Consider the following 11480-nt stretch of genomic DNA (forward strand, 5'->3'; position numbering starts at 1 on the left):
AAGTCATTTGTACATTATAACTTGATTTGCTACTTGCTCTCTTTATTGTTGCGTGCTATAAAATGAAAAGAGAACGCCAAAGCTGCCAGTCCTTAGAAAACTTCTCAACTTTTACTTAGCTACCCTCCAACTATTCACGATTTGTTTTTACGTTCCCCTGATTAGCCCCACCTCTTCAGCTATTAAAAACCAACATTATGTCACATCACTTAACATTTAACATACATATATGGTAAAGCAGAGGAGAAATATTACTTCAAATGATTTATAAAAATGTTTCCAAAAGCAAAACCATTTTTATATATAAATATGATCCTCAAGTTAATAAACAGATAATTATTAAGCTTTTTCAAAGATCTAAGTATTTGTTGTGGAGAAACTGTTATAAGAAATCCCTTACAAATACTCACTCCATAAATGTTTACCTTTTGAGTTTATCTTACCTGTGCATAATTCCACTACCAGCCAGAGATGGTTGCTTGTTTCATACCATTCATGAAATGTCACTATATTCTTGTGTCTGATTTCATGAGTCAGACGAACCTAGAACAAAGTTTTTAACATACTTAACTGGGGGAAAAAAGGCAAAAAAGCAATATATATGGACTTAAAGGGGAGGAAGACTACAACTTTACTCTAGATCAACTACTTGTTCTGTTACCTTTTCCAGTGCACTAAAACTATTCTCCAATTCAAATATTTTAGTTTTACATGTATGTTGAGGAAAGATAACTTTCCTCACAGACCTTGCCCAACTCACCTGTTTTTAAAAATATAGAAGAAAAACAAATATAGGAAGTTCCCCAACCCAAAATTATAAGCACTATTTAACCTTCCTGCATCACAAACTACAACAAACCATAAATTAGAATTTGGGGTCAAACTTGCATTCCTACTTTATTTTCAATGAGAAAACAAGTGTGAGACAATAGGGTGAATACAGTAAGAGGAAATAAAAAGAAATGTTTCCATCATTCTTAATCTTATCAGGCAAGAGCAATCATTCAAGGGTCCCTGGAAATCTCTATTTCTATCACACCTACATGGCCTAATCTCTACAGAAGCCTCTGTATCTTGTCCGAGTTGTATGTAAGGTACTCCTGAGGGCTTTCTAGAAGAAATACGCTTCTAAGAGAAACATGTTTAAATTGAGCAGATATATTAATAGCCTAATAAATGATCACTGAAAAAAATAAGAGGGAACATGAAACGTAATTTATCTACTAGAAAAATAAAATATTTGAAATGTCTAACTGTATCAGTTACAGTTTCTTTTCCAGAAAGCATTATATGTTTAAAACTTTGCCAAGCTTTTACAAACCAGAATTGATTTACCTTAAATACTATTCCTTTATCAAAAATAATTTCTTCTTGCTAACTAAGAAATTGATTATTTACTGGAAGGTATTACTAGCACTGAGTTTGCACAACTGATAACAAAATAAAGCAAACTGCTACATGCAAGTAACTGTTTTTAAAAGTTCTCTGACATATCACAGAAACAGTAAGCCTGTAAACGTGGGTTTAAGCATGTGATTTAAACAACAATAAAATCAGATTAAGAAATAAATACATTAAAATAAGACTCTTTTTAAAGTATAAGATTTTAAAATCTTAAGAAGCTGATCTAAATTGTGACAAACTCCATGTAAAGAAGCACATGGTATTTTTCTTTCATATTACCTGTGCTACAAGGATTTTGTAAACCATATCTTTTCCCAGATTTAGCAGGAGAAAAATTACTTACCCAGTTTGTTATTTCAGCTCTTTTGCATTTATCAGTGCAAAGAATGGCAACAAAATTAATTGTCCCCTTTCTTCTTCCTTTATAAACAACTGTCTTATTTCCTCTTCCAATCTCTTCATACAGAATGAAGTTCTCCATACTTAAGGATGCTTTACAGGCAATGGATCAGAAACATGGTATTAGTCTCATAAACAAATAAACCTTTAAAGAAGGGGTGCAGCAGGGAGGAGAATTCAAATTTAACAGTCATTGATGTATAGTATTTACCCTCCCAATTCTTAAAAACAAAGATTATATACTTCCAGCAAGACCAAACATAATTACTTTACAGAAGGCCTCCTCTCAGGAAACGTGACCAAGATTTGAAGAGATGATAGAATTTTCCACTTCCAAAGCTCTTAACACATTCAAAAAGTTACAGATGGGCCAGTAGCTACAAATTCTAAATATTTTATCTGTAAATGAAAATCATATTACCAAACTTAAAATTGCATGTTCTACATAAAACTGCTGTCCAAATGAAAATATTCTATACTGAAAGCCTTGCCAAATAAGAGTGATATTTCTGCCCAAGGGCACTTCAGGCCATGGCTCTGCAACTTTTCACAATGTAATTTAAACCTGCCAAATAACTGATCTAATCAGCATAACTGAAAAAACACAGGACTTTGTGAATTAGTGTTCCTACCAATGTTAAAGCCGAATGTAGCTTTACCAGCTATAGGACTCAGTGTTAACAATTTTTCACGGATAGAAACAATTCCTTGCAGATAAAAGCTGTGTAAATTTGTTGGCAAATGTTGCATTGTGGGAATCAGGCAGTTCCACAGGAATTTAATTTATATTTGTAACTATCATTTTTGTCTTGAGAATTTTATATGCTTTAATTTACATACTGAAACAAATGAAATATTTGTCATTTGTTGCAAACCCAGCAAGTAGCGTTTGTATACTTAAAGTGTTAGATGCTTTTCAAAGAAGTCTAGTTAATTCTTTTGTTCCGTAATTATTTTCTCCAAGAATCTTGGAGCAATGGGAGAACTGACAGCAAAATATTGAAGCAACTATAATACATGAAGTAAGAGTTCTGCATCAGCTTTCCATCCTAGTCCTCGGCTGTTCCACTGGGTTAAGAGCAGAGAGACGCAGAATCCCAGTATCGGCATATTCCAGAAACAGGATATATTGCTAACTAGTCCTCAGTGACCACCTTGGAGTAAGTTCTTCCAGCTCCAGGACAGCTTCACATTCAATGCCCAGTTCTTCCAACTACCGATTTAATTACTTCCAAGCCATTTGGAGTCACTCTCTCTCACCTCTATATGACTTCTTCCATTTTGTTTAAAAAACTGTTGTTTTTTCTTCAACAAGACCAGTTCTCAATGTAGTTATCCTAAAACCACAGAAAAGCAGCATATTGGAGAGGGTAAGGCAGCAACAGGAATGATCAGCAAGTATGGAGAGGAAGGGCTGCTTAAGTAGTACAGCTGCCAAACGTCTCATCACAAACCACGAACTCAATTTCGTTTTAACTCTTTCATGAGACACAAAACTCCCAGAGTGACAAATCAAAGACCAAAATGAAGACCAAAGAATTCCCAAGTTTTCAGAGAGGACTTAAGTGAAAATACAACAAAACATTGGGCAGCACCAGACAACAAAGTGTCTGTCACTAAAATACTGGTTCTTGCCAGAACATCAGCCAGGTGCCACAGTACAACTCTGATGATCCAGAATTTACAACATACATAGGAAGCTCATGATTCCAAGATTTCCTTTAACAAAGATCCAAGACAGAAGTTTTCTCCCCAAAAGAAAGAAAGAATCTCATCTTTACAATTCAAAAGCCTTGAGATTAATACTTGTCCTGGTTTCAGCTGGGATAGAGTTAATTTTCTTCCTAGTAGCGGGTATAGTGCGGCGTGTTGGATTTAGTATGAGAATAATGTTGATAACACACTGATGTTTTTTAGTTGTTGCTAAGTAGGGCTTACACTAATCAAGGACTTTTCAACTTCCCATGCTCTGCCAGGTGCACAAGAAGCTGGGAAGGGGCACAGCCAGGACAGCTGACCCAAACTGGCCAGAGGGCTATTCCATACGATATGATGTCATGCTCAGTATATAAACTGGGGGTGCTGGCTAGGGGGTAGCGATCAGTGCTCAGGGACTGGCTGGGCATCAGTCAGCGGGTGGTGAGTGCTTGTATCACTTGGTTTTTCCTGGGTTTTGTTCCTCTCTCGCTCTCTTGTTGTTTTCCTTTTCATTACAATTTTTTTTTCCCCTCAATTATTAAACTGTTCTTTTCTCAACCCATGAGTTTTCTTACTTTTGCTCTTCTGATTCTCTCCCTCATCCCACTAGGGGGGAGGCTGAGCGAGCAGCTGTGTGGTGCTCAGTTGCTGGCTGGGGCTAAACCGCAACATACTGTAAATTAGTTTGATTTTACCGAGCACTAAGCAAACAGCTAGGTACAGCCAGTATAACATAGAAAGGAAGACCTTTTTTTCTACAGTTATCTATGAGAACAAGGTAATTATACAACGATCAGTTTGCCAAACATCCCAAAATAAGGCACAAATATATAGCATCAGAACAGATGGGGGTCTCCATTTCCCTACCTCTCTTTTCCGATTCACAGAATCACAGAATCATATAGGTTGGAAAAGACCTTTAAGATCATCGAGTCCAACCATAAACCTAACACTGCCAAGACCACCACTACACCATGTCTCTAAGCACCTCATCCAAACGTCCTTTAAATACCTCCAGGGATGGCGACTCAACCACTTCCCTGGGCAGCCTGTTCCAATGCTTGATAACCCTCTCGGTGAAGAAAAATTTCCTAATATCCAGTCTAAACCTCCCCTGGCGCAACTTGAGGCCATTTCCTCTTGTCCTATCACTTGTTACCTGGGAGAAGAGACCGACCCCCACCTCTCTACAACCTCCTTTCAGGGAGTTGTAGAGAGCGATAAGGTCTCCCCTCAGCCTCCTTTTCTCCAGGCTAAACAGTCCCAGCTCCCTCAGCCGCTCCTCATAAGACTTCTGCTCCAGACCCTTCACCAGCTTCGTTGCCCTTCTCTGGACACGCTCCAGCACCTCAATGTCCCTCTTGTAGTGGGGGGCCCAAAACTGAACACAGTATTCGAGGTGCGGCCTCACCAGTGCCGAGTACAGGGGCACGATCACTTCCCTAGTCCTGCTGGCCACGCTATTTTTGATACAAGCCAGGATGCCATTGGCTTTCTTGGCCGCCTGGGCACACTGCTGGCTCATATTCAGGCGGCTGTCAACCAACACCCCCAGGTCCTTCTCTGCCAGGCAGCTTTCCAGCCACTCTTCCCCAAGCCTGTAGCGTTGCATGGGGTTGCTGTGGCCCAAGTGCAGGACCTTGCACTTGGCCTTGTTAAACCTCATACAATTGACCTCGGCCCATCCATCCAGCCTGTCCAGGTCCCTCTGCAGAGCCTGCCTACCCTCCAGCAGATCAACACTCCCACACAACTTGGTGTCATCTGCAAACTTACTGAGAGTACACTCGATCCCTTCATCCAGATCATTGATAAAGATGTTAAACAGAACTGGCCCCAACACCGAGCCCTGGGGAACACCGCTTGTGACCGGCCGCCAACCGGAGTAAACTCCCTTCACCACCACTCTTTGGGCCCGGCCATCCAGTCAGTTCTTTACCCAGCGAAGAGTACACCCGTCCAAGTCATGAGCAGCCAGTTTCTCCAGGAGAATCCTGTGGGAGACCGTGTCAAAGGCTTTACTGAAGTCTAGATAGACAACATCCACAGCCTTTCCCTCATCCACTAGGCGGGTCACCTTGTCATAGAAGGAGATCAGGTTGGTCAAGCAGGACCTGCCTTTCCTGAACCCATGCTGGCTGGGCTTGATCCCTTGTAGAGAATAACCATGCCGTGTTATAGCACTCAGGATGATCTGCTCCATCAGCTTCCCCGGCACCGAGGTCAGGCTGACAGGCCTGTAGTTCCCCGGGTCCTCCTTCCGGCCCTTCTTGAAGATGGGCGTCACATTCGCTAATCTCCAGTCAGCAGGGACTTCCCCAGTTAGCCAGGACTGCTGGTAAATGATGGAAAGGGGCTTGGTGAGCTCTTCTGCCAGCTCCTTCAACACTCTCGGGTGGATCTCATCAGGCCCCATAGACTTGTGAGTGTCTAAGTGGTGCAGCAGGTCACTCACCATTTCCCCCTGGATTATGGGGGCTCCAGTCTGGTCCCCATCCCTATCTTCCAACTCCAGGGGCTGGGTACCCATAGAACAGTCGGCCCTGCTATTAAAGACTGAGGCAAAGAAGGCATTAAGTACCTCAGCCTTTTCCTCATCCTTGGTCACTGTGTTCCCTCCCCCATCTACTAGGGGCTGGAGATTCTCCTTACCTCTCCTTTTGCTGCTAATGTATTTGAAGAAGTGGTTTTTGTTGTCTTTTATAGCAGAAGCCAGACTGAGCTCTAGCTCAGCTTTGGCCCTTCTAGTTTTCTCCCTGCACAACCTCGCTACACCTTTGTAGTCCTCCTGAGTTGCCCACCCCTTCTTCCAGAGGTCATAGACTCTCCTCTTTCTCCTGAGTTCAAGCCAGAGCTCTCTAGTCAGCCAGGCCGGTCTTCTTCCCCGCCGGCTCGTCTTTCGGCACCTGGGGACAGCCCGCTCTTGTGCCTTTAGGCCTTCCTCCTTAAAGAATGTCCAGCCTTCCTGGACCCCTTTGCCCATTAGGGCTGCCTCCCAGGGGACTCTCTCGACCAGTCTCCTAAACAGGCCAAAGTCCGCCCTCCAGAAGTCTAAGGTGGCAGTTTTGCCGACCCCCCTCGCCGCTTCTCCACATATCAAAAACTCTATCATTTCATGATCGCTCTGCCCAAGACAGCCTCCAACCATCACATGGCTCACAAGTCCTTCTCTGTTCGTGAACAAGAGGTCCAGCGGGGCACCTTCCCTCGTTGGCTCGCTCACCAGCTGCGTCAGGAAGTTATCTGCCACACGCTCCAGGAACCTCCTGGACTGTTTCCTCTCTGCTGTATTGTATTTCCAGCAGACATCCGGCAGGTTGAAGTCCCCCACAAGAACAAGGGCTAGTGATCGTGAGGCTTCACCCAGCTGCTTATAGAATAGTTCATCTGTCTCCTCATCCTGGTTGGGGGGGTCTGTAACAGACTCCCACCACAATATCTGCCTTGTTGGCCTTCCTCCTGATTCTTACCCGTAAACACTCCACCCTATCATCACCATCATCGAGCTCTAAACTATCCAGACACTCCCTGACATATAGGGCTACCCCACCACCTCTCCTGCCTCGCCTATCCCTCCTGAAGAGTTTATAGCCATCCATCGCCGCACTCCAGTTGTGCGAGTCACCCCACCACGTTTCCGTGATGGCCACCATATCATAGTTTTCCTGATGTACAATGGCTTCCAACTCCTCCTGCTTGTTACCCATGCTGCATGCATTGGTGTAGAGGCACTTCAGCTGGGCTGTCGTCCGTGCCTCCTTCATAGAAGAACACCCCTTGCGTGCTTCGTCCCTCTTGGCTCCCGTTGCCTCAGTATCCCCTGGCTCAACTCCGCTCGACTTCGGCTGTGCCCAAGCGTACCCCGCGCATCTCGGAGACACAGGCCGAGTGTCCTCGCTGGCAGCCGCTCCCTCTAACCATGGCACGTCGCCCCTCAGCTTCTCTCGGGCAAGCCTGATATTATCCCCCTCCCCCTTCGAGTCTAGTTTAAAGCTCTGTCAATGAGCCCTGCAAGTTCCTGAGCAAAGATTCTCTTTCCCCTTTGAGAAAGATGAATCCCATCAGACACCAGCAAACCCGGTGCTGCGTAGGCCATCCCGTTGTCAAAAAAACCAAATCCGTGGCGATGACACCAGCCACGGAGCCATGCATTAATAGATTGGGCGTCTCTGTTCCTTCTTGTGTCACTGCCCACCACTGGAAGGAGAGAGGAGAAAATAACGTGTGCTCCTGAGTTCCTTACTAGCCATCCCAAGGCCCTCAAGTCTCTTTTGATTGCTCTAGGACTTTGTGTTGCAGCCTCATCGCCCCCCACATGGAAGAGCAGTAGGGGGTAATAGTCCGAGGGCCGTACCAGGCTAGGGAGTACCCTCGTGACATCCTTCACGCCCCAGGGAGGCAACAGACTTCCCTAAGAGGAGGGTCCGTCCGGCATATCGGACCCTCGGTTCCCTTCAGAAAGGAGTCACCCACAACTATAACCCTTCTTTTCTTCCTCGTGGAAGTGGTGGTAAGACGAAAGGTACGTTCTTCTGACCTGGGTGACACCTCTGGTGTAGATAGACTGTCGTCCCCATCCTCCACTGACTGGCCTTCCACCTCCAGGGCCTCATACCTGTTGTGTAGAGGCACCTGGGGGGGCGAGGTGGGCAGGGAGGGCCTTCGCCTGCCGCCACAAGCGCAGACTCGCCTCCATTCACTCTCCTCCTCTGAGCTGCTGCCTTCAGCCCGGCGGGGGGGGGACAGAGGATCCCCTTGATCATGGGTTCTTACTGGCGGCTGCTGCTGCTCTTGTTCCCGTCTCAGGGGGGGCAGAGCCTGGCACCACCAGTCGATCTCTTTTTCAACCTCCCTGATGCTCCTTAACCTTTCCACTTCCCCCCGTAGCTCTGCCACCATGCAGAGCAAGTCATCCACCTGGTTGCACCTCACGCAGCTGTCCGCATGGCTGCCACGCGTGAACAGCGAGATGCCCAGGCACTCCCTGCAGCCCGAGACCTGGGTAGCCGCATGTTTTCCCGGCAGCTCCGTCTGGGTAGCCGCATCCACTCTGGCGAGCACAGAGGGCATCACTTTCTGACGAGTGAATACCATAGTTGAGTTCCTTCTGGAAGGATGGGGACTACCGAATGAACTCACTTCTCACAGATCCTCTTGAGCTAGTAGGGTGCCTTCGCCTTCCCTACACGCCCTGCCTGCACAAACTGCCGCGCAAACTGACGTGCCACGCCCTTCTGACGCGCCACGCCCTGTTTGCCCGTCCTGTTCGCCGCGCTCCTGGTCGCTCGCGCTCCCTGGGAGATGCTCTTGTACGGGAAGGGGATTTCCGCCGTCACTCTCGTCCCCGCCCACGCTGAGTCAGAGTGGTTGATTCATGTAGATCATTACATCATGTAGATCATTACATGATTCATGTAGATCATTACAACCATTCTTTATGGTTTTTTTCTGGGCAGCTTAAAAATAGACCAAAAAACCCATAATGTCATTCCCTAGTACACAAATATTCCAGAATAGCAATACCATAGAAATGTATCCAGCAAAAGAGATTGCCAACCCACAGCCCATCCCCAAAATTTACATGACCACAGCCCCTTCCCTGCCTTCTTCTTTCCCAAGAATACTTCAAATATGACATGTGCACCTCATCACAAGATTGAAGCATATACTCGTTAGACAGATGGAAGATATCTTCATATTGGTCATATGAAAGCCATTAGCATCCACTCATGCAGTAAACCATACAAATGTATGCCAGGCTCAATGACAAGTACAGAAATATCTGGTTATCTGACAAGAGCAAGACCAATGCCATGCAAATGCACATTGGGACAGAGTAGTCACGGTAATGGGACAGGGAAGCCTTCATTGCTACCTCATGACTGGCAGTACTTGTAAATAAACTGCCCTGCAAGAGGCTACAGGGAAAAGAGAAGCATCTAGTCTTGCACCCGTGAATCTGAACAGTAATGGCTACACCATCATTTCAGTACACAAGCCAATGGAGCATGACCCATGAGACAGACTTTCAACAGCTGGAGTACATTCATTGGTTTTGAAATAAAGTGCAAAGAGATCCAGTAAAGTGACACAAAAGGTGAAAAGAAGTATCTCAAGATGAGATGGTTGCTGTGGAAGCCTGCCACACCACCACCTGTAATGAAACAGGCCTGAAACTCCACAGAAGCACCCAAAGCAGCAGGCTCCAGTTGTCAAGGGAACTGCATTTACTCTGGGCAGGATGCGGGACACCACCAAGGCTCCAGAAGCATTTCTTCCTTCTCTTGGTGACAGAATGGCCATTACACTCTGAACACAGCAGCACGTGCAGGACCTGAGATCTCCTGCAGTCAAAGCTCTGTTAAGAGTGACCAGCTCGGCAGGCCTGAGGCACTGCCCTGCAACCCCTGGGACACAGCAGCCCCCTGGCCCACCTGCAGCAGAGGTGAGGGTGCCATAAGGCAGGCCATCCCCCGGCGGGTCTCCTGCCCCTCAGGAGGCCTTCAGTTGGGGTACCACAGGAAGTTGGGGGATACCTCACACCAGCCCCGCCAGGTCTGAGCCTGCACTCAGACCTAAGGACTACTACGGCCGCGGGTACGTGACCAGAGCGGGAGCGGGAGGGCGCTGAGGCGGCGGGGGTAGGCGACTGCCTGCGCCTGCGCGCGCCCCCCACAGGGGGGGCGGAGGGCCCCGCCTCACGCGCCGCCGGGCGCCCGCGGACCGTTAGGCACGTGCACGCCCCGCCAGCTAACGGCCGTCAGCCACCCGCGGGAAGGGGGGTGCGGATGGGAAGCGACAGCCATACCTGTGAGGCGGAGGGTGGGCAAGGAGGCAGCGTTACTATCGCCGCGCCGCCGCCATCAACCGAAATCGCCGGAGCCCCGCCCCCGGGCCGGAGTTTCCCATGCCCCAATGGGAGGGAGGAGGGATTTGGAAGTGTCCCCACGGGAAACTCATCCCTGCACGCCACAAAATACAGCCAGCGGGAGGGGCATCGGCACAACAGGCAGAGTGACTCCGGGAACTGTTTTTTCCGCCTTACTCTAGCAAGAACACACCGCCCAGTCTCAGGCGGGCCTGTCCTCTCTCCCCCCCGCGCACCGCTCGGATGGTCGCCACCCCGCGCCCGTATCCAGGAGACGGGGCCAGACGCCGGAAACAGAGCGGAGCCGCCATTGGGCCAGGAGGAGGCTACGTCAGAGCGGGTCCACTGGGCCTGGCCGGAGGGGAGTTCCCGGATGTTGCGGGGCGCGGTCGCGGCGAGAGGGGGCGGTGCCTCGCTGGGGTGGGGGTGAGGGGGGACAGCACGTGCCTGAGAGGGCGGGGCGTCAGGGGCGCAGCCGCCCGGTTGCCGGGCAACCGCCAGTGCCGGGCTAACGGTCGTGGAGGGCGAGGCACGGCGGCGGGACGGACACAACGAACCCGCGGTGCTGGGACGTCCCTGAGGCAGGCCGGCGTGCTGAGAGGGGGCTCCGGCAGCGCCCCCCCGCTTTGGGTCTGGGCGGTTGGGGCTTTTTTATTAAACCTGCACAGGTCTAGCAACACGTAGCGTCGTCAGTCCTGTTATGGCCATCTGTGAACTCTTCATTGGGGAGCACGTTGTTACGATAAAATTTAGCCCTTGAAACAAGTGTTTTCCATTTTTAGCAGTAAAGCGGAGCTTTCGCATTATATTTCATCCTAGGGTGGTCTCGTATTGGGTGGTTTTAAGGCCCCTGAACAAGACAAATAAGTATCCTTTTGTGTGACAAAACATTTAACAGCATTTGGTATGTCTTCCTAAGGTGAGTTGTAAGGAATTATGTTTTGTCTGTTGTCCCACCTTGACCTCCTAACAGTTTTGAACCCAGAGTCAACCAGATTTGATAAAAGAAACAGTATACTTAAGAGGAAGGATTCAATGTTTCTTTAGGCTGCATGAAAACAGATGGTCAGGTTTGTTTTTTACCCCCAGTGTAGGAAACATTTCAGTATGA

General features: G+C 47.9%; 1 protein-coding gene across 9 annotated transcripts in view; it reads right to left on the bottom strand.

Annotated features, from left to right (window-relative positions):
* Positions 1–10708, bottom strand: part of ULK4 (unc-51 like kinase 4) — a 262151-nt gene extending 251443 nt beyond the window's left edge. For 3 of the 9 annotated variants that reach the window (XM_075493362.1, XM_075493366.1, XM_075493359.1), the window contains exons 1-4: positions 10310–10496; positions 3064–3140; positions 1748–1896; positions 444–543 (exon numbers count right to left, since the gene is read on the bottom strand). In XM_075493362.1, the coding sequence (XP_075349477.1) occupies positions 444–543; positions 1748–1885 (238 nt within the window). In that variant the 5' untranslated portion in view covers positions 1886–1896; positions 3064–3140; positions 10310–10496. Of the gene's footprint in view, positions 1–443; positions 544–1747; positions 1897–3063; positions 3141–9935; positions 10134–10309; positions 10501–10605 lie in introns of those variants that run through there. The other 6 variants (XM_075493365.1, XM_075493364.1, XR_012774263.1 and 3 more) reach the window with 5 other exon arrangements.
* Positions 10709–11480: the final 772 nt, after the last annotated feature.

Source organism: Mycteria americana, chromosome 2, assembly GCF_035582795.1.
Source record: "Mycteria americana isolate JAX WOST 10 ecotype Jacksonville Zoo and Gardens chromosome 2, USCA_MyAme_1.0, whole genome shotgun sequence".
NCBI classification, from domain to species: Eukaryota; Metazoa; Chordata; class Aves; order Ciconiiformes; family Ciconiidae; genus Mycteria; species Mycteria americana.